General features: G+C 38.7%; 1 protein-coding gene across 2 annotated transcripts in view; it reads right to left on the reverse strand.

Moving 5' to 3' along the window:
* VPS41 (VPS41 subunit of HOPS complex) overlaps window positions 1-23,954 on the reverse strand; it is a 109,462-nt gene extending 85,508 nt beyond the window's left edge. The window contains exons 1-3 of one of the 2 annotated variants that reach the window (XM_075054181.1): window positions 22,596-22,615; window positions 19,855-19,893; window positions 2,354-2,461 (exon numbers count right to left, since the gene is read on the reverse strand). In XM_075054181.1, coding sequence (XP_074910282.1) covers window positions 2,354-2,461; window positions 19,855-19,893; window positions 22,596-22,598 — 150 coding nt within the window. In that variant the 5' untranslated portion in view covers window positions 22,599-22,615. Of the gene's footprint in view, window positions 1-2,353; window positions 2,462-19,854; window positions 19,894-22,595; window positions 22,616-23,888 lie in introns of those variants that run through there. The other variant, XM_075054169.1, reaches the window with a different exon arrangement.
* Between the last annotated feature and the right edge of the window lie 236 nt (window positions 23,955-24,190).

Genomic DNA, 24,190 nt, shown 5'->3' on the forward strand with positions numbered 1-24,190 from the left:
CAGGAGTTTCATTCTAAAAAACAGTAGCAAAATAAAGAAATCTCCACACGAATGCATGCTCTCACAAACTTATTTTGATACAAACAAGAGGGGAACTGATTCTGAGAGATCTGCTGTTAATTGAACCATGTGAACTACACCTAAACAGAAAAGGAAGAACTTCAGTACTATTTGATTTATGACAGAGGTTTCTTTTATTCCCCCCCTCCTTTCAGCATTACTCAAATAGTCTAGGCTCCTCAATTCTCTGTATTTCACTGCATGTGAGCATGCTTCATTGCAACCTATAATGAAATGCTCAAATTTACAGGCACTGCTAAGCGTGTCAGTCAGGCAGCACAATCTTTAAAAAATAACCTTACAGAAAGTCAAGGTTTAAAAGGATTTATCAAAATGGAATTGCTTAAAATGAAATTTCAGTTCAGGCACTTAAAATATGAAGCTACATTAAAAGGAGTCAAGAAAGGAAAAGAAGGGGTTCATTAGAAATTCATCCCCTGCAATGCCTTTCACTCCTGCAAGGTTGCCTTTTTTCAGGAAGAAAAAAGTCCCCCGGGTGAAAAAATCAATACTGGTTAATAAAACATCAGGTGTGCAGACATAACTAGGTATGACTATTCCACTGCACAGGCCTGCTTGAATGCACCAGGTGCCATGACGATTAGTCATCCAGTGCAGACAGCAAGCCTGGTGAAAATATGATGCTTTAGCAGTGAAAAGAAAAAAAAATAATTCTGGGGGGAAATTAGTCTGAATATAGAATCCAGATTTTCAGTATTCCCAGCAAAGTTAAACTGCTTTAATCAGAGGCATATTTTACATAGTACTGTAAAATTTTGCTAACGATGACTCTAGCAGGGCTTTTCCTGCTCTTGCAGGGGAAAAAAAAAAACCAACCCGCAAACCAGAACAAAACAGAAAGGACCCTCACAAAACCTATAACCCAGCTCCATTTTCAAGCTCTCTGTTGTAAAAGACCTACTCCTAAAAGACTCCAGTACCTGGCTTCTAACACTATTGATTCTTCTCATAAATAGTGTATCTAGATTGCTGGAAAACTAAAAGTGCTGAGATACTTAAACAGCTTTCCCGTATTGCCACTCTTTGTGACACTATAGTTAAAGCTGTATCCGTGCACATCCTTATAGGAAAATCCTGTTCAACTCTCAGCTTTCAAAATTCACCTGAGGCTCAGGAAAAAACGGTAACACAAACAGGCCACAGACCAGGAGGAAATGCTTGCCAATTTTCCAAATATCTGTAATTCTAAGTTGTCAAAAACATTTTAAAAAGACTTATTGTTTTCATTCGCACAGTTAAAACACAAGCTTCATCTTAAGAGCCTCTTGAGCCATGGCAACAGTCCTTTGAGTAAAAGAAACACAGCACAAGTCAATCTAAAAATATAGCCAAATAATAGAGATAGATCCCTCAACAATAACTGTTAAGAAGCTATTACTGGCTGTGAAAAATCATACATTCAATAAATAGCTATTATGTTTTACATACTAATAGTTACTTGACAAATCATTAACTCATACTTTCAGATGCTCTTCAGCATTCCTCAATATTCTAAAATGTTCTTCAGTATTTATAAGAGAGAAGAAAACTCAGAAAACAAAAAAGCAATTGTTTAAATCACTAAAGAAACATATGAAGTTTCTTCCTTGTAATAACAAAGGAATGATTCTTTGTAAAATTTCTTTACTTTGCATTGTCCTTCACTCACTTTCTCCCTTTCATTCTCTTGTATGTCTCGAACCTTACCAGCATTAGAGCATGAGCATTCCATCTCCTTGTTTTTAACATATTGAATCAGGGAAGGGGAAAGGGGAAGTATTAGTATGACATCCCCCCCAAAAAAACCCAGCCAAGCAAAAAAGGAATATTGTAATTACTTTCTTCTACACTGTATTAACAGAAACTCTGCTGTCTTCCGCAGCTGAATATACACTAAGCTGGCCCCTGGCATGATCAAGTCTGTCTTCAGTGATTCAGGCTGTACAAATAAGCACAGTATATGCCAACTTCCTTTCTGAATAAAAGAAAGTTAGGACTGTATCCCAATTCTAATTCATAATACTGTTTATAATTAAAATCGAGTGAGCATTTTCCCAGTAGCTTATGAAAACATCCCATCCCTGCATCTTGAATTCTCACCTCGTTTTCTCACTGAGAAAGTGTGGATTGTTCAACACAGATTTACCATGAATTTTGTTTATATTAGTGTTGGCTGGCACTGCACCTCTAGATTTGGCAGCACTTCTACACAGAAATATACTGATGCATTATAAGCACAGAAATATATAAAACCACGCAGAAGTTCTCTCTCTGCCACAAAGTCACATAGTACCTTTTCATGCACCGTCATGCAGCTGGCTGCATCCTTCTGGAGAATTTCAGTCACTCCATTAGAAAGCCGTTCATACTTCAGCTTAGGTTCCTCTTCACTTTCATCTTCCTAAATTTTTAAGAGTGTAAGGAAAAGGGAGCAAGAGAAAAAACAAGCATTTAGAAGTTTATTTTAAATAAAAACAAATTAAAAGATACCCCAAAACTATCACACAGCAACAGACGAAGACGGATCACTGCTATCTCTTAACAACAGCCATTACAATCAAAAGCCAAACTTCCACATTTTTATCATTGGAGGGGACTTGGGTTGTGCTTTTCTGTTACTGGTTTCTCTTTTTACTCCAAAGTTCTGGGTGCAAACAAAGACTGTATAGCAGCGTATCAATTCAGCTGTAAGAGGCACTTAGTTGGTGTCTCAAAAGCAGGAAAAAATGTACATGTGTACATTGTTACTAAAGTTAGTAATTCACAATTTAGAAGAAAAATATAAAAAGGATGGATATGGAAAAACGGATGATGATAAAATAAAGTGTGCCACTGTAGCCACAATTAACTCTAAGCTGAAGCATGCAGGTTACAAAAAACTTCAAGACCTTTACAAGATGCTGCACCTCTGTAGGACGGATAGAGACAAAAGAATCCACTAGGAATAAGTTAATTGTATAAAATGCACCAATGGGTTTATGTTAAAAAAAAAAAGTATAAATATGTTGTTGCAGAACTGTCTGGGAAGAGGATCCGGACACAGCATGTTCCTATGGATCACCTATAATCATCTGCATGTTCAGAACTTTTCCTGGTAAATACAGAACCTTCCTTCTCTCTCATTTCAAGTCTATTAGGTATCATCACCAAATCACTACTTAGATGCAAAGAAAGATGATGCATCAAGAACAGAGTGAAGAGGAAGGAGACTGAGCTAAAAAACACAAGCAGCAAATTCATTGATCAAAGAACACCCAACATGTTTATCTCTTCGGAAAAGAAAATCCAAGGTGCAAAATAGCCCTGTGGTCATAGGCATCTATCTGTAATAGATGGTCTACTGAAGTAAAATGCCAGAGAGAGATTTCATAAGCTTCAGTAAGCCTCAGTTAATACTATACATGCACAGAAATACACAAACCCATATATATCCCTTGGTCCTCACCGGGAAACAGTATACCTGCAATAATAGCCTCCTACACTCACTATTAGTTCTAATGAACACATCAACATTGAGTGTGTTTCCCACATAAAACATGTTTTTCATTCCTAAGCAACCAGAATATACCAGTGCAGTGCTCTAGTAAAGGAGTGCCTTTACTTCCCACCAACCACTGCTTTCCAATCCCTAGAAGAGAAAATAAAAATGTACAGTGTCAGCCTATGGCAGAAGAACTATTTGTGCAACATTTTCTTGTAGATAATGATGTAAAAATAAATTTGGAAAAAGACACATGTTAACATATTAATTAAACATATTTTGTTTAAATTGCCTTTGGAGTACTAAAGCCAGTCTTTCCCAAGTTAAATATTATGGCCATTTACCATGTGTGCTACCATCACACACAGTAATATGTACATACCCTGATACAAAACAAATAAAAGCCACACAGACCTATGGAAACACTCAATATTTAGCCCCATGCTTACATAAATATGCTGCAAGAGAGGCCCTTTTAAAATGTTATTTGAGAGTTTTATGACAGAATAGAAACGAGATTAATATAGGGATGTCAGCAGTCCATGACGTAGCAGTCTGAAGTGAGGTGTCAAATTGTCCACCAAGAAACAATTTTATTCAGTAAATCTAACACTGAACAAAGTTGTTACTAGACAGAATGGCATTGTCAAATTACAGGGCTGTATATAAATCAGGCAAATTCTGTGCACCTACAGATCCTTAATAAATGACTAGAAGGTAGAGGGAGGAGATAAAGTCAAAGAAAAAAGCATACATGTGATGGAAGGTGGGCATAAGGAAGTATGCATCCATTCTACAGCAATTAATACGTTACTGCATTTTATACATTGCTTACAAAGATTACACTTGAAATGCATGGGTAATCACTGAAGAAATTCATAAAAGTAAAAACTGAACTCCAGTCATCTAGTTTTTCTAAGATTCCACATGTTGCTGAAATCTGGACATCCAATGTGCAACCAACATGAAAAGTTAATTCTAGTCTCTTGAGCAGTTTGCATAAAAGCATTCATCCATGGACCATTAGATAAAGTTACTGTAAATAAGTTTTGCCTGTCTTGTTTATGAGTGAAAACTAAGTAATTTTTCCTGCACATGGATATACAAAAAATATATACTTTCAAAAGTCAGTCACCGAAGCATTCTGCCAGGCTTCAAAAAAAGTAAGTAAAATGAAACTTCAAATATTAGGCACGATGATGTACCCATTTCACGCTTTCTTGACAGGTATCTTTTATGTTAAGTAAAAGTCAAGCCAGAAGGTGAATTGAAACAGGGTGGGGCCACTTCACTGTACACAAAATGAAGTGAAAAAAGTGATTTGCAAAAATGCGAGATTTCTCTACTACTTCAGACTCTACCTGATATATTAAATGCATTTGATGATCTCTTATTCAGAGTATCAGAATTTAATCATTTTAAAGGTATTTTTCTATCAGGAAAAGCTTTTATGCAGTCTGAACTTCTAAAGTAAACATAAGCCAGTGTTAATAAAAAGCAAATCAATAATTTTTGTTAAATTTTAATAATCCTGAAAACCTACAAATAAAACCATGAGCAGTCTGAGTTGAGATGACAGTTAGCTGCGTTTCTATGACAACCTAGAGGAATAGTACAAGTCCTGACTTGCAGCAAAGCTAAGATATAAACAGAGTGACATTTACCCCATACAAGAAAAGTCACAGCATTCCTTTTTTAAAGAAAAAAAAAAAGAAAAAGAAAAAAAGAAAAAAAAGAAAAAAATTGCTCAACTAACATGGATTTTTACTAAGTGTATGGTACTTTTAATTAAAAAGAAGTCCTTTAAACCATCCTAGAGGTTTCTAAACATTTGAAAAAGAATTTTATAGCACTGCTTCTTGTACCGCCACTTAACATTTCTTCCATATTTTCTTCCTAAAAAAAACCCAAAACAAAATAAGCCCAACAACACTGAATTTTGAAATTCTTAACAAATGTATTAAGAGAAAAAGAAATATATACTGCAAAAAATGTGCAAAGCGCTCCACACATGGTAGCCTTAAATTCTGAAAGGGAAGGAGACCCACAGAGCTGACAGGAGAAAGCTACCTTCGCAGTGTTATAAAATAAATAATGACCATTTTTCAACCACAGGAATGCTAATTTGAAACTCATATTCCATTTAGTTTTCTAGTTGCCTTTTGCTGCTGAAGTTAGCAGTCAAATTGCTAAAAATATGCTGTAAAGAACTTGTAAAGAACAGGTATCCATAAACATTGAAAGCACATTTCCAATTGAATGAAATAGTCTAATTAATTAACCAGTAAGACTAATACAAATTCTTTCCTACTAAGAGCTCTTCCATTTGTCACTGCTGAAGTCCTGAACTGAAAACAAATTCCTTTTCCAAAACCTAACACCTAGTAGGTCTGAAACTCGCTACCAACTCTTCTCCTGGAGCAGAAGTACAAAACTGAGGAGAGCTGCAAATGTGCAATAAGCTTTCAAAAGGCCAGGGCCACTGCGACAGATGCTCATCTGCCTTTCTGAATGCAGGTTCGCAACCTTTTTCAGATATTCTGCCCCATCTTTCCTAGCTTTGCCTACATGAACAACTGTGGTGAATTCGCGAGTAGAAAAAAAAAAAATCTGAAATCGGTCCTCACGAAGAAAATTTCCAGATGGAACCTGTGGGCAGTTCCCGGAGTTATTCCATTAGCCCACATTTGCTCCTGCAGCAGAGGATCTGCCCACAGGACAGTCTGTCACATGAACTACATGCTCTACTGATTGCGGATACTCTAATTACGTTACGGGCACTGACAGCAAAGTGTCATCCTTCCCACACGATTTGCCCTCAAAGTTCTTCAAAGCCTTTATGGAAATAAACGGTGCATACATTATAAGGCAAGTGCCCTTCCTCTTTGCTGCACATCTTCTGTCCAGTCCCAGCTAGAATTCCAATTACTATAGGTGGCCATTCCAGCCTTGTTTATGCCTGCAAGTTTTAACCCTGCAAAGCATTTAAACTCAAATACAAAGATACCTGAGGTCCATCACTTAAGCAATTTCAAAGGAGCTACACCCACATCCTACTGCAACAAGGCCCCAGTGTCTAAAGCCTTCCTAACAGGCCATGTCTTGAAAAAAAAAGACAAAACAAACAAAGAAACACACACAGCTCATCTTCATTTTTTTTGTGCTTGCTTTCAAGTTCATGTCGATTTCAGAGATTATAAGAAAAATATTAAATTAGCTCATTTCCTCCTAGCTTAAAGGCCATTAAAAGTGCTCTGCCTCTGTGTATCTGCATAGTTAATGTTTAGGATGTATTCTAAAATCTCATTTAAAAAAACGAAAAGAAAAAAAAAACACCAGCAAAACACTCTGCTGCCAAAGCGCAAACCCAATTACTGCTAAAAAAGTGAGAAGAGACTACTTAGCAATTTGTGAGAGTAACTTTTCTTGACATTTAATACAGGCCAGATCTTTGGAAAGAACCTACTAAGAAATCAGCATTTTTATTTATTTAAACAGTCATCACATCACACAGAAGAAAAAAAATATAACTAGTTAGAGCTCCAGAATTATTAGTTTACAAACTATATGAAAATCTCCAGTAGAACCAAAGAAGCCAACTCCATTTATTTGTGAGTTAAAATAAATGTTCACAGAATATCCTCAGTTATGCAAAAATGAATAAACACATCCTTAGTGCTCTGCTGGAGGCAGCTTTACTTATTAGAGAAATTCAACAACAAATATATAAAAACCCAAACCAAACATAAAAAGACCTCAAGTCCCAGAATGCAGTCTCCAGGCAAAATTATTTACTTCTCTTCTGTATGTACAGAAGCACAAAGTGCAGCAAAATACCCAGCAGAACTCAGTTGCCAAGATCATGTATTACCTTTTTGGTCTTGGCTTGATCGAAAGCATAACCATCACCAACTGTTAATTTTTTAATGGAAATGATGTCTTAATCAGGGGGTCAGATTGGTTGTCTCAGTTTTGGTTTTGAGGGCCTGTGGGACCATGGGCTGGGAATGATCTTTCCTCTACAAATCCCCTAACTGACATGGGAACAATGAGTACTTATCCGAGTGGCTGGTACCCTGCTGAGAAAGGGAAGGTGATTTCTAACCACAGTGCTACGAAAGGCACATCATCAGTGGGGATTTACACCACCACCCGACCCCCAGGCCATCTGCAAACCCTTCCTATCACCAGCATTGCCTGGGAGGGCAGAACTGCACCAGGGAGCGGTGCAAACCTCAGTTTGGACAAGGTGGCCCAAAAAGCACCTTACAAACTGTAGGATAACTGTCGCGAGATTTCCACGAGGAAGCAAGTACTACCCAACAAAAGACAGAGCTAAAATTTTTTATTTAACCTTCACCTCATTACCACACCTGGGAATTGTACCAAATGGGCTGTAATGCCTCCTTTGGGCTGGTAAAGAAATGATGATTATTTTCAGTCTTTAACCTCTCCATTTCAGATCCCAGAGCTTTGTTAGGACCTGACTATCTCCCTTCATTCAAGATCAAGAGATACTGAAGCGCTGAGTTATAAATCAACCTGACTTTAGGTTTGCTGAACACCACTCTCCAAATCTTCAGAGAAAATACTCACCTAACACCGAGTCCCTCAGACAAACAGGTTCGCTATTCCATTAATGTCATCTCTAGTCCTCTCTACCCAGATCGTGTTTAGGCTAAGTGTGGCCCAGATAATCTGGTAATCCAGATGACCAGAAAGAAGCCTCCACATTCCCACTACCACCCCAGGAATATCCATATGCATCATTTCTCACTTCCTGATTTACCCTATTTCACACAAAGATACTTACTTTTTCTAATAGCTGTATGCTTGAACACTGAGACTTCCCATATTTTTTGTACCTAAAGGCAGCAATTAGGCCTGACAAACTGTATAGTTTCTCCACCCTGGAAATATTGCTTCAGTTTAGGCACCCTTACTCAGTTAGGACAACAAGCAGTTTCTTCAGACTGGTCTGGAGGGCAAGGCAAGATGCAGGCACAGCAATTCTCTGCAGGGTCTGGGTCTGCTGAGTGGGCTACTCTGGGTTTTGGGACACCAATGGAAAAGGAAACAAGTGACTCTGCTCGCCACAATATTATATCAGATGAAGGTTGAAGGGTGTGGCCTGCCTTCAAAGCACCAGTTGATCCTGCCTATAATCCAACTATCCAAAACCAACAGGTTGAGGGTGCTGGCTCCCAGTGTAACACTTAATCTCCACTTTTAAGACTGCAGAGTCCTGAACCCTCACCAGCAAGAGGAAATACAACCTAGCACTCCCCTAGACTCCCCCTTCCAAACCTGCTCTGCTTTGTCCCCTGGCAACCTTCAGATTGACCTTTGCTGATACCCTAACTCCTCTCAAACACTTCACCAAATCCTCCCAGCCTCGACTCCCATCCCAATTTCAACACCTTCCAGTGTGCCTGCCAGGACCCCTGTTTTCTTACTCTTCAAAGCCACCATGTCCTCAGCTGGAAGCTCACTTCCAGCCAGGCAACCTTCATGGCAGAGCACCTTTCCTATTATACAGAGTTTTTAATGACTAGTTACAGTCTGGCACGAAACAGCTGTTCACGAGACAGCAGAACCCAGAATGAACAGCTCAGCAAATACACTAAATTCAGCTAAGGAAACGCAGAGCGCACCTCCCATCCCAGCAGCACGCCCACGCCAACTCACAGACACTCGGGGGGACAGAGATCAAGACTGACCATTGAGCAAGAGGATTCGGAAATGCAGACAATTACCATCCTGTACTTCCGTGTCCTCCTTCCATGCTTTAACAGCATAGATGTTCTTCAAATACATGGAAGGAAAAAGCAATTTCATCTTACTAATACAGGGTTCACATATGCAAGTGAACACACTGCCCATTTGTAATACACAGGAATATGGCTAGTGAATTAAAAAATTAAGCAAAAAATCTGCTGCAAGTGAAAACATCACACCAGAGAAGCATGTGACATAACACATGCAGGAGAATGAATATTCCTAAAGCAGTTTTAGAAAATATTAAAAGGCAAGTTGTAACAAATTGCTGATGTCTGTTGATGAATTTAAGGAAGTAACATCACAATGTCGCAACACAGTTTGGAGATCCCTTCAATTTCCATTCCAGATCATATTTTAATGTCCCTGTATTGTTTGGTAATAACACTGAATAGGCTTTTTGTTTTGTTTTTTTTGAGAACATGAAAATGAAGAAAAACTCCTAACCTTTATCTACTAAACAGTTTATCATACTCATAATTTTAAGTACAATAACACCTAGGTTATACCTGTGATGGTGTCAATCAGCCTTCTCCCCCTCTTCCTTGTTATATTCCCATTTAATAGTCACGAAACACTCAGTCTTCATAAATCCTATTCTTGCCTTAAGATCACAGGCATCAGATTATCACTTGTACTTTAAAGATGAGAGGTAAAAGCTTTGAAACCCACATATTAAGTTGGAATTGGTGTATCATCTACTTGATATAAGAAGGGATCCAAGAATATTTTTGGACATTTGTCCACTTCCCTCTACCCCAAAAGCAAACATGCTTTTTGTTTCCTTACAGCAACTTTGAGTAACCTGACTTGCTATTAACTGCATTGAGCGTGCATGCCAGCAGAGTCTTACTCAGCACCATTTGGAAAGCTCACCTTATTTGAAGGTGATGACCAGTTCTGGTCAGAAATGGTGGGAGGAGGGAGGTTTGCCTTTGAAAAGTTTTAGAAGTCAAATTTATCAAAAGATACACATTACCAAGGCGGGCAAAGACGACATATCACTATCTTTGTAAAAGACATAGTTATTTACTCAAATTTCTTCTGCTGTAACATGTGACTTCTTCAGTGTTTGCCTCTGATGCCACCATTTTTGAAGGAAACTGCCCACAGGACAACCTATCGCCTGCCATTCTGACATGGGAGTCAGAAAAACCCCTAGTCCAACTCGGGTTTCTCCTCAGAACTGGAGCCTAAACACTGGTTTTGAAAAATAATTTAAGGAATCATTATTTCTGATAGAAATAGCTGGAAATTCACAATACAAAGATTTGCCAAAATTTATGTTTTCATTGTTGCAAAAACAGTAGTGGATTGTTACTTCTTATAATCAAGAAACACATAAAGTGCAATTTAAAAGCCCATTCAGTCCTTAAAAAGATAAAACCTCAAAGTCATGTATTAAAGATCTTCAAATAGATCTAGCTGTATTTGCTTTTTAGAAAAAGATTCCTGTGTTCTAAAATGATGCAAACACCACACCTTTCCTGCCTCCCATTTCTAGGTCTTGCCCTGCCTTCTTTTAAAAGAAAAAACAAATCCAAAAGCAAACCAGAAGAAAGCACTCTGTCCTCTGCTGTTTTGGCAGATATATCCACTTGTGTTGAAGAAACAAGTGACACAGAGCAAACAAAGAGAATTATAGTAGAAGAATACATAACTATTACAAAATGCAGCTTCATCACTACTCTTTCTTCATCCCTAGGATATGGTTTCCAGACTTGGGTTCCTGTCTCAATGATAAAGGGACTACCTATGCTGTTTTCAGGATTAGGATCCTGACTCAGTTTCTCTCAAAGCAAACAAATCTCTAACACTAAAGGGATGCCAAGAAAAACTCAGACTAAAGCCTTTAACCTTCAAAAGCCCAGTTTGCTAGATTGTGCACAAATTGGAACACAATTTTATTGCAAGTTCTTGTTCTATTTACTGTGCTGAATTTAAATATTAAGCACTTTACCAGACCCTCTGGAGACTAAAACTTATTGAGAGAGCATAAACCTCTTTTCCTCTGTTACTTTCATATTAAAAAGTTTGTTCCTACAAGAAAATTTTAACAAACCAGAAAAAATAAATTAGTTGGTTTAAGAATAAGAATAGCAAAGAGCATTTCATCTTTAAGTCACTGGTTCAAAAGCCGGCAGAGCAATAGTGAATAAAAGCTAGAAACATCAATAGTCTTGTTTATTAGCCTGCTTAGCCAAAATTTTTTGGGGCAAAAAAAAAAAAAAATCCACCAAAAAAGTTCCTATAAAGAGAGGCATTATAAAATTACTGCTTTCTAGTGACCACCTGGGTAGCAATTTCAACAAAGACACAAACAAATTACTGAGGCAGGCATGGAGGACATACCATTCTCTTTGTAAAAGACCTGATTATTTACTCAAGTTTTGTAGAACACTTGCAAGACACAGTGTGAAAGAGCACAGGCTGCTGTATTTTGAACCCTATATACATAAGTTTTGTGAGAATTAATATAGTTTGGAATAAATGCTACAATCGTTCGGAATAAATACTAAAAACCTATTCAAGTGTCCAACCTGTAGGAGAATTAGTTTCTCTTCTGCAACTATTGCTACACAAGACAACAAAACGCATGAAGACTGAAATTTCTAAACCATGAACACACATTTGTGATTTATGCTGCTAAAATATTTTCCCCTAATTCTATGGTGGAAATACAGTAATGTTAGTTCAGTGAAGGAAGTGAAGTGAATAACCTCCCATCCAGTTCCTTTATGATTCCTCACAAGGCAAATCACCAATACTTTCCCAGTACCTGGCTGTAAAATTGGTAAATATGGATTAGGATGGTAACATTTCACACAGCAGTTTTCTGTTCTCCCCATGCATTTTCTGCAGGGATTTATTTAATACCTTGACCTCTTTGGAAAAATGCAGACATACACCAGGAGCAAGGAATTAAGATGATACGGCTTCCTGTGAATATGTATCAAAATGGGCTGCATTCACAGTATAAAATGACACACAGATGAAAGGCAAAGCAGAGAGCATTTTATTTCTTCACAAAACTGTTGTGGTATACAGACTATCACACTATATTTGCAGAACACGAATTGAAGATTCACTCCAGGTTTGAAGGAGCTGGGCACCAGCCAAGTCGTGAAGCAGAAGTAACACAGAGATGACATACTGCACATGAGCAATCATCATAAATGGCATGTTAAAAAAAAAAAAAAAGTAGTAAGAAGTCCATATAGTACAATTTGGTTTCATTTCAACTCCCATCAATTTGCTTTATTTTACTGGTAGTTTTGTGTGTGGCAAAGAACACCTGAAAAGTTTCAAATCCACTTCAGTGTTCAAAAGCACAGGATCAGTCCATCTACATCAAGTGCAACATACCAAGGCAGCACAGGATAGGCTGTTTTATCTTCCACATCCAAATCCAATTCCAACACTGAAAAATCCAAACAGTTCAAATCTCAATGAAACTACACATTTCTACTTGTATTTTCCTTTTGCTGAGTAAGGAACTTGGGCAAACATTTGTTTCCCCTGTGAACACTACTTGAGCAGCCCGGTTGCCACCTTGTGATGTACTGCATATGAAAACCCTACAGTGCAGTTTTGGGAACAGCATACGAAAATCCTACAGTGCAGTTTTGGGAACAGCAGTTTTTAAAGTTCACCCATTTACCACAGTGGAAGAGCAAGATGGTAAATAGCTGAATTTCCCTGCAACTTTCCTTTTTTCAGCCCAGAGCATTATTCCACCCAGATGAATACATTTAGTATTTTGGAAAAGTCACATCTGCATACTCTCTTAACACACTAGCTTTGCAATTGCATTTAATTTATGTGGCACGCACAGCAGCATTTTTACTTTTTATGTATTCCACAACACACAGATAGAACAGGCACTTCTGGTTAATATTAATAGCTCATTAAATGAAGTATCTAATTTTCACTCAAAACCACAAGATATTAGAAGAATATAGCAATAATCCATTTTTCCTGCAAGTCAATCCTCTAACGATGTATATTATAACGTTAGTTACTAGTCACTGCAAACTTGTTTTTCAAATTAATGTATTAAAAGATTCCATTTAAACTTCAATAAATAATTTACTATGCTCATCCTACTGACTCAAATTGATAAATTATTTGCATGATACATTTTCTCATTAATAAGGAGAACTTCCTATTTGGAATTTATATATCTTTTCCTTCCATTCTCCCCATTTAAAAGGCCAATTTCACTTAAAGGCATGCGGGGGGAAGCAATCTCTCTTCAGATTGCTCAGGTATGTGAAACAGAATATGCTTTTTGACCATTTTCCTCCCATTTTATATTTTTAAAACAACTGGAAGAGAAAAATGGCAACCTAGTGTACAGCTATTCAATAATAAGGAAAAGAGGCATGATGAAAAGAAGTACTTTGCCAAGGGTCAGATAGGAGATCAAAAAAAGGCAAGTTGGACTGAGGTACACCAGCCAAAAGTACTTTTCAACCATCCATTTTTTGTTGCAATGGTGATGTCCCTTCAAAAGCTACTAGCCACAGAAGAGCTCACCTCTTCCAGCCCAATGCTCCACACTCTATGTTAAGAGAACATTTTGATGGAAACAGAGTATGACAAGGAGCCTTTTTTATCAGACACTTTATTTACTTGAAATTATTTAATTGCTTTGACCTAATCCAGACCCAACCAACAAGACTAAGATTTGGAGTGCACTGAAAAGGAAAAAAAAAACATCAAGGCTTTTTAGTTGCCTCTTTTTAAGGCTTACATGTTTACTAACTGTGCTCCTGCTCTGATCGGTTTTCAAAACCTTGAAGAACAAAACCGCTATCAATTTCAGTGGTAGAAATGTCTCAGTGAGGGATATTTCTAAACCACCAGAAATTGTTTCAGCACTGGGTTAACGAAGAATTTCTACAATACTTTCCTCTCTACAAACTCTCGTAGAACTTATTAATGTAGTGTTTAAATAACTAAAAGAATAAACTAAATGAACAAACACATCCCTTTTACAGGGTACCAGCAATCAAAGATCAGAAAACCAGCCAAAAAAAATTAAGACCAAGAGATAAAAAAATGGAAGTGCTAGAATGGAAACATACGCAACACTGATGACTAACACACACAGGTACCTAGTAAAAAAACCAGCAATGCACATATTAATGCAACTTTTTTTAAAAATGTTATTATTTTTAATAACTTTTTTCAGAAAATTTACAACTGCACCCACCTGCCTTTTTTTTTTGGTGGTTTCCTTTAGGAGGCCAACAATACAAAACAAAAAATTTACCCTGTAGTGCAGCACCCACAAAAAACCATAAAATTAAAAAATCACTGAAACTCCTTCCATAATTACATTTCATGGGACTTAGCATTCATTTTATGATTCCAGTGACACTTTTTCTTGAAAAAGTGCTCCTTGTAAAGAAGATGCATCCTGGATCAGGGCAATCTGCTCATATCCCCAGCAGTAAATTAGAAAGGAGCAGAAAATTTTAACGAATAGCTAACCAAATTCCAGGATGACAACTTAGCTTTGATTCCCTCATCAGGTAGGAAGGTTCTGTTTTTTGATATATCATTACTTTAATTTTACAAGTACCTCACATTCACAAATAGGGTTTGAAACCCTCTCTTTACTTCTCAGAGGTAGGAAACTATAGCTCCATTTTATAAGGGGGGGATGGCAGGGGGTGGCAGGCAGGCAAGAAAGAGGCAGACCATAATTAACCTGTACATGAATTCTGAGGCTGAGACAGAAGCTGTAGGTCCTGGGACACTGAGGCATGGTTCCAAACATTTTTCTGCTACATGCAAGTTAGCTGAAATAACCATGACTAATTTATGCAGACCAGTAATTTTCCAGGATGCAATATATGCTTTTATCAGTACAAATTAAGTCTCAGTAGGAATGTTTTGTGCACTACATATATAGTGAAAACAAAAATAACATTCACTTGACCTCACAAGATTTCACAGTGTAACATAATGAATGGTGACTCTGCCATACTGTGCAATTATAACACACTGTAAATAAACACACTCTATAGCAATACGGTGCAGAGCAGCATGGACATTCAGGGAAACTCAAGCTGGCTCTTTAATAAGCTTTCTTTTGAATTAAGAGATACAAAACCAGTTCCTTTCTTCACAGAATGCAAGTGATTCATAGGTGCATTTTGCATTTCACAATACATGCTGTTGTGTGCGCTACTCCACTGTTAATTATTCCTCGTTTTAAATTAAAGGTCACTTGTTTTAAATGAAAATAAAAATTTATTTAAACCACTCCACAACAGTCCATTCTGTAATATAACAGGATTCTCTCATTAAAAGCAAAACTTTCAAAGACAAAATTACAAGCTGAGCGGCAGCATCAACTTAAAAGCAAGAAAAAAAAACATTGTGCATCTCACCTTACCACCACATTGCACTGCTACTGAAGAAAGCTTAACTATTTATTTATACATTTAGTAGCATCATCTTTTGCTAACTAGCTGGCAAAATGTAAGTATCTGCCTGACAGAAACAGCTCAACTGAGAAAAGTAAGATTTTAGAGAAATAGACACATTGCAAGCAAGAAAATTAATTTGAAAACAGAAATTCAGATTCAGGCTGTACATAATTTATGCAGACTTTTTCCCTCCACAGCTTACAAAGAGCCAAAAGTCAGATTACTTTGTTGTCTATTTTTAAGATCTCATCAAATGTGACAGTCCAAACATGTAGCTCCAGGTGCTGTAAAATAAATTTTAATAAGCCAGTGAAACCACATTGTACTAGGACTTTTCAGCCAAACCAACCTGCTCAGGCTTAGCCCCAAATGTAGCATATCTGATGATTAGACAGGGTTGGTAGAAATAAAGCAAATATACTTCACAAGCACAATTTAAAAAGCAAAAACAAACAACCAAAACCATAAGATACAAAAAGAAAATAATTGTGCTTCAAGATTGCAGTAGAATTACTTAGCAAACCAAGTAGGTTTTTTCTTGAGAATTAAAAGACTGTGTTAGATATACTGCTTCCCCATCATAACGTGGTATAATATATAGCAGTCTGTCTATAGGAAAAGAAAAAGCTTATAATACCCCCTATTGTATATAAGGATATGAAATAAAAGTGTAAGTTGTAATGTATTTACCAGGAAAGATCTATTACATTTCTACAACTGCTGACACATGTAACTACCACTATCTCCATGCTGAAAGGTCTGCTTAACATCTGAACATATGCACCACCTCTGCTAATTAACACATTTGAATTTTACACATTCTGATTTTAAACATGTCATGGTTTAACCCCCAGTCAGCAACTAAGCACCACTCAGCCACTCACTCACTTCCCCCCCACCTAGCGGGATGGGGGAGAAAATCAGAAAAAGCAATAAAACTCGTGCGTTAAGAACGGTTTAATAGAACAGAAAAGAGGACACTAATAGTGATAATGATAACACTAATAAAATGACAATAGTAATAATAGAAGGATTAGAATATACAAGCAATGCACAATGCAACTGCTCACCGCCTGCTGATCGACACCCAGCTAGTCCCCGAGCGGCAATCCACCGCCCCCCCACTCCCCAGTTCCTAAACTAGATGGGACGTCCCATGGTATGGAATACCCTGTTGGTCAGTTTGGGTCAGCTGCCCTGGCTGCGTCCTGCGCCAACTTCTTATGCCTCTCCAGCTTTCTCGCTGGCTGGGCATGAGAAGCTGAAAAATCCTTGACTTTAGTCTAAACACTACTGAGCAACAACTGAAAACATCAGTGTTATCAACATTCTTCTCATACTGAACCCAAAACATAACACCGTACCAGCTACTAGGAAGACAATTAACTCTATCCCAGCTGAAACCAGGACAAAACAGCTGAAAACTATTAAACACTTAAGCAGCCTTAGGAACTCAATTTCCCAAGAAGCATGAGTTGGAACCAAACTTAAAATGAAGGGCTTTTAGCTGACGTACATTCAAGACAGTCAATTTTTGCAGACTCCCACATTTGAGGCCTATTACAAAGCTCTAATACCAAGTCTGTGTGAATAAGCACCCTGGCATTTGTTAAAGAGCCTATCATTCAAAACAAACCAAGCAAGCAGCAAGTTAGAATTAGCATCTTATTTAATATGAGGTACTAAAGGAATGATACTAAAAGAGCTGCTGCACAAAACAGAAGCACTGTATGTTTGATCCTTTACTAAGATAATGGCATAGCAGTGTAAAAAATACAGAAAATTTTTGTTTCCATATTTTGTTTACATGTCCAGTTCAGACAGTGACATTGTTTATTCAAAACCAGGAATTTAAAAATTGTGTTCCTCCATAACAGAAAAGACTTCTATAGTATAACTTGGATATGCCATGTGCCCTCTGAAACCAATAGTAATAACTTTCCATTTTATGGGAAGAAATTAAATTAAGTGCAAGACCAATTGTATATGCAAAAATCTTTATTACTATGATGATAAATGTCTACAAATTCCACGCCATAAATATATTATTTTTAATGGGTAAAACTGGACACAGGCTGCAAGGATTAGGGTCTCAGATTCTAGTACTGCCACCATAAAAATCTATCCCTGATTATTCAAACTATGGGCCACCCAAAAGAAATAATACAATTTTATGATCACAACAGCTAAGAGTGAAGCCATCAGTTCAATCTTATCTCTGACCATACTTTAAGTAACATAAGCAAGCACTGACAACATTTAGACTTTGTGAGCCTACCACTATTTTTTGTTTCTATCTGAATGATCATTAGAAATAGTCTAACAAGTGATGTAAACACTAAGACTGTAAAAATTGTTCACTACTTCCTTTAAATACTTTCTAAACATGGTTTCAAAGTTTCATTTCATCAGCTACCTGTGTAGTGTCAAGACACTACAGACTGGACTTGCTATTTGCAGACAACTCATGAAAAACATTTTCACAGGCATTAGAATGACAATTGGATTGTCCTTTTGATCCAACATCTACGTTCTCAATATGAAAATTTCCTTTTCACTTCTCGACACATGTGAAATTAACATTAAAAATAGACATCAGCGTTAACAGAGGTCATGTTGAAATTTTATGACTGTCAATTTTGTGAAAGCTGCATGATGCCTATTTTTACTTAAGGTAAAAACAAATAAAACCCCAACAATCTGGCAACCCATTTATGATTAATTCTGCTGTAAAGACTTATTCACTACAGGCTAAAATGTTGAAAGGCCATTAGAAAGGCCACTAAAACAAGTTCTTGCTTGCAATAGGCTTTAAAGAAAAAAAAACACCTTAGCAGGTAGGTATTTGTGTTCACCGTCCTGTGAATGTCAACCCTTGACAGGATTACTACTAAATTCTACTACTACTAATTATTCTACTAAATACTGAGTCTTTGCCCAGTCATTGCCTATGCACACTTCGCACCACAAAGCAACAACCAGAATGAAACCATTTCACATTGGGCAAAAAAAGTCTGGTCCAGGCGGCTGTTCCACACAGCAATGTTAAAGGGCCAAAGAAATCCTTGCTTCTCACCAGGAACGCCCTGCAGTGCCACTGCAGACAGCCACTCAAAGGCAGAGGGGACAAAAATTATCCCAAAAGAAACAAAGCCACCATCCTCTGTGAAAAGATTTTTTCAGAATCCACCACTGCAGTCTCTGCAGTACCCACTGTCCTGGAAATTAGGACTTCTGCCTGCTTAGTGCTTAAACCCAGATCCCAACCATGAAGATTTGTCCCTAGGTGAAGAACAGAAAATCTTCCTAACAGCAAGTCCATTAAAGTTTTGGAAGCCTAGGAGCCACTTTCACTTAGATACATTATGGGTGAAAACACTCCATCAAGGTAATACCCTGCTCTGTGTCATCTGTTCTTCCTGGTGCCCACAACTGAAGCTGCTCAACCACTCTTATTTCTTCCTTCTTGTAGCCACCCTAGACCACAGTGAAGTCAATTATCTCTTTCCAGATCTCCCATGGTTCCTTCAGTGATGGCAGGTTTGGAGTTACTGCACTGCTGTTTGGGGACAAATTGTTGAACCCTCTGTAGCTCCCTTCCTCTCTTTACCCCCAGCCCACTTTTTCCAGCACCTACAGCAGGGTAGGCTGACCTCTCCAAAACGTGAGACAATTTTTGACAAAATGTCATCTCAAGAACAGAGACTCTACAGAACATGATTAAAACTAGACTATGAAGTGAAGCTATTAAAATAACACAGTAATTACCTGAATGTAGTATTACTGTATATATAATTATACTGACAATTAAATTTTTATTTGATCAAAACAGAAGTGCATGCACTTAAATTTGCCTCTCAACAGAATTTATTTTACTATAATGGGGCAATTCTGTTTTCTTTTAATATAAATAAGCTTCTAATACCAAATCACAGCTCCTTTTTAATAGTTTAAGCCCAGAGTACTGTTCCTTGCTACATAGTACCAGCAAAACTTCTAAAAACAACCAACAAGGTAGTATTTTTCACTCCATACTGACAAAGAACCAGCACTGACACAGATTAAAGGGTGAAGCATTTTAAGCAGGCTTACCTCAGATTCATCTGTTGATTCCTCATTAGATCTGGTTTCCTGAAAATAACACAAAGAACAAAGGGGAAATTAGCTAAGTACATATATAACTGAGCAGTATTTCCCCTTTTAAAGTACTTTTTAAACCTTTATTAAGAAACAGAAGACAAAGTGGAAGCAACTCAAAGTTCAGTTTTCCATCCTTTCCATTCACACCCAATTTGTGCTTGCACTTGCAATCTAGTGCCACACTGACACTCAGTGGCACCGGTCAACTGTGATACTATCATCAGTTACCCTAAAAAGCATGATTGGATCACCTGAGAATCTGTCCTTGTGAGAGCTTCCCTCCTTCCAGAAGCAGTAGCAAGTTGTGCAAAGCAACTGCCCATGTCTCAACTTGCAAGGCAGAATAGCATTCTCATGTCATCCACAAACTAGCTTTGGTATTCAACTATCCAGCTGTTAATAGGCTTATTTTAAACTTAAATAATTTCAAACCATTTTCCATAGAAATCCAGCACTTAATGACACTCCTTCCCATTCTCCGTCAATGCAAGCCATGTGGCTTTCTCTTGCCTTTGAAGCAACTGTACCTTTAAAACATCTCTCTCTGGCAAGACAATGATTCTTACTGTCCTACAAAAAAAATTTTGTAAGTCAACTCCTGCTAATCTCTCACCTGTCCACTGAGAAAATCTGCTGATGCAATGCCTCCTCAAAGAGGTCAGCAAAATGAAGATTTACTTAACGTATTTATAGTTATCAATAGCAATAAAAGATTACAACTAATACGCTGACAGTGAATGTAAGCATTTTAACAACAAAATATGATATAAACAAAGAACAAGCAAGAGAGAAGGCAGCATTTCAAATCTTATGAAGTAGTATTTGGACAGTAAGATAAATAGATATAGGATTTCACCAGAGAAGGCAAAAAAAGAGACAGTTACCAACAATTTAAAGAGAAATGGAAAAAGAAGAAAATTTAATGCACTGACAACCAGTGTAATTTTTAGTTTATCACACTTATTTCTGTGTTCATAAAATGCACTGATTGCGACCTCTAGGCAAAAAGCAAATGCCTCCTTTGCATTGGTGGAGGTTCACCTTTAGTGACCATAATGACCATTGCAACAGATGGGGAAGAAGAAAAGCAGCATTTCTACTTGCTCCTTGAAACTCAGTGCAATGTGTTACCATGATTACTGCCATCTGTTTCCTCCATTTTACTCACTACAGCCAGGTCCACTTCTAAAACACACATACCATAGAAGGGTATGATATGAGTTGGGAAATCGCAAGGAGAAAGAACATGGGCATCAAGAGAAGATGGAGTAAAATCCTGGCACCCTTTCAAGATTAGGTTTGACTTTGCAAGTAAAACTATTTCTCCATCAGTCTCACAGTCTCTACTCACAAGATGCAGTTACCTTTCAGGAAATAAAAATTTTGTTACATATAACCTTTGTGCATCTTAAAGTCTACTTAGCAATAACCGAATGAGGACAGAACTAAAATATTGTGGTTTAACACTGCCAGCCTATTGGACGAGCTGGAGTAACACAAAGTCCAATGCAAAATATCACCAGATTCCTTGTAAAAAAACCTGCCTTTCTCTCCTGAATACCAAGAGTTGCCTACTCAACTCCTTAATAAATCAAAACTATTGGCACTACCGTTTTGATATTTTGATACGATTCACATAGTTTGTAACAACAGGATAATTCGTTTTAAAAAAATAAAATCTCTTCTGCCAAACAAAATAAGCAATTACAGCAAGTGACATTTTTGTTGGTACACACAAGACTTTCTAGTGCAGCTACACTGCTTACATTCCCCCCCGGTTCTAATTGCTTTGGCTATTCAGAACATAAATGTAGGGAAAGCCAGCAATAATAATTTTCAGGATGAGTTTACTGTCTAACACCATGCAGACAGACTCACACACATGCAGGGTGGAGTAACAGCCCACTTGCTGTTACAGCAGCTGATCCTTTACATCCACTTGAGTCACTTAAAGATTAAACTGAGTCGCAAGTTGTTATGTGCAAAGGCAGCCTTGGAAAATATTGGCCTACAAAATCAGGGCACACTGGAATTTGATTCAAATAATCAATCTGTTTTGATTTAGGACATGTAGAATGGTATTCCTAATGTATTCACAAGCCACTGCAACTGCAGCTGCTAAAATTCATAAACGGCATACAAATTCAGGAAAATGCTTCATGGTCTTTATGTTTTACTGCAGAAAATAACATGCAAAAATTCAGAGGGAGTCTTGGCTTGGGAAAGAAATGCAGAAACTGTATTTGTGTTCCCTGACAAGAACTTAGCTGCAGGTGCTTAGAACTGACGCTTACCTACTAACTCACTTTGCTAGCAACTTACTATGAAAAGTTTTTTGCCCGATTTCTCCCACCTGCGCAGGCAAACTGGAAGAGTAAACTGCAGTTATGACTGCCCTGGGGTTTTGTTAGGTTCCTCTCCCCTCCCTCCCAATGCATGAGCAGAGAGGATTATCTCCCACTTCTACGTTTTAGTAGCCTTGTAACTGTGAGAAGGAAATCCCTCAACAGGGCTTTGTAGATGACCAGAATCCCAAATCATGTAGGAATAGCTGTCATTGGTACGTCTTAGACTCTAGGGGAAAATCAGCAGTACACTTCAGCCAGCTGGCAAATGCTGTTGCTCAAGTAGCCTAAGAATGGAGAAAGGGAACACGGATGAGGAAACCACAGAAATGTGAAGTAATCTCTCACCATTATAATCTCCCACTTAGCAGATCCAACATAACTTCTCAATAAATTCTTAAGCTGGTCTTCCAATATGATGGATATAGGGTTTTCCCTTCCCTGCCTTTACAAACATCAGATGCTATCCACTGTATGTTTAGGCCAATTACTTAAAGCTGCTGGCAGGGGAAAACCGTGAAACTTGGGTTTCAAAGAAACCTACACACCCAACATACACATCCCTCAGCAAGGGCAGGCATGCTCCCTGCACGAAATAAACAGAAATGAATAAGGTAACTTTCCTACCACACTCCAAAGATAACAAAACGCAGGCTGCTTTAATCTATTATTAAACAAAAATACTTGTTCAGAGTTGGTTTTACCCTGAGAACCTTTTCAAATGCTGCCACAGTTAAAAATTCAGCAAACCAGGGGATGAAGCCTCTCCCAAAGAGGCCAACCCCTCCCAACAAAACCCCAGATAGCAGGGAAAGTGGAAACCAGATGCCAATCTGCAATTAAGCCCAATTCCCTTGAAGTAATTCTAACTCTCCCACCTTTAGGCATTCAAGACAGACAAGCATCGCACAGCTTAGCTGTGCCTCAAAATCCTGGCTCAGCAAAGAAACATTCAGAAAGTATCTGGAAGGACCGAGAACTTCACTTCTTGCTTTTACTTTATTTTTCTTCCTCAGGAAGGAGCAGTCTAGGCAGGGGGAGCTTTAGGAGGACACCCACTTCAGAGAAGCACGGGTCACAAGCACCAAACTCCCCAAATTTTGTCTCAGGAGAAAACTCCCCTGTTGAGATGAACTTGCTCATATCTCTTGTACCGCTTGCTAAACGATAGCTTCTCAATCATTTCAGACGGACCCTTCAGCTCTTGAATCCCGGCTCTACAGCGGTACCAGCTGTATTTCTAAACCCCTCCCTCCCGCCCAGCTCCCGGTTCCTGCATCGAGTGTTACCCAAAAAGCGGAGCCCTCGGGGCTCGCGCCGCCTCCCCCGCTCGTCTATCAGGTTTTTTAGACAAAACCCGACAGGCAGCCTCGGGCAGCCCCATCTGCGCAGCGCGGCGGGGGAGACGAGGCCTCCCACCGCCGCCTCCATCTTCTCTCCTCCGCCCCGGCGCAGCGAGGCTCCAGCCGCCGCCGCCGCTCCCGTCCCGCCGCCGGTCCTCGCAGCCCCCGCCGGGCTGGCTGACGCCCTCCGCCCCCTCACACACGCGCTGTCCCTTCGCCCCTCTGCTCCCCAGGGCCGCCCCGCTCCCCGCCGCGCTCCTCGCCCCCGCCGGCGGGACAGTGCCCTCACGGCCTCTACCTTCTCCTCGGCTTCCGCCATGGCGCGGCCAGGGAGCTGTCATGTGAGGGGCAGGAAGCCGGCGAGTGTGGAGGCACCCTGGGAAATGTAGTTTCGGGGGGGTGGGATTTTTTTTTTTCTCCCCCCCTCCGCCTTTTTTTCTTCTTTTTTGTTGTTGTTGTGGTTGATTATTTTGGGAGGTGGGAGTGGCTCTTGCCCAGCTGTGGGTATGGTGGCGTTGCCTTACAACCTACACCAAGGGCAGAGGCAAGGCTGGACCCAACAGGGACAACACATCTCAGTCAGGTTTTCCTTCTGCCCTC

The sequence above is a fragment of the Buteo buteo genome, chromosome 2 (assembly GCF_964188355.1).
Source record: "Buteo buteo chromosome 2, bButBut1.hap1.1, whole genome shotgun sequence".
NCBI lineage: Eukaryota > Metazoa > Chordata > Aves > Accipitriformes > Accipitridae > Buteo > Buteo buteo.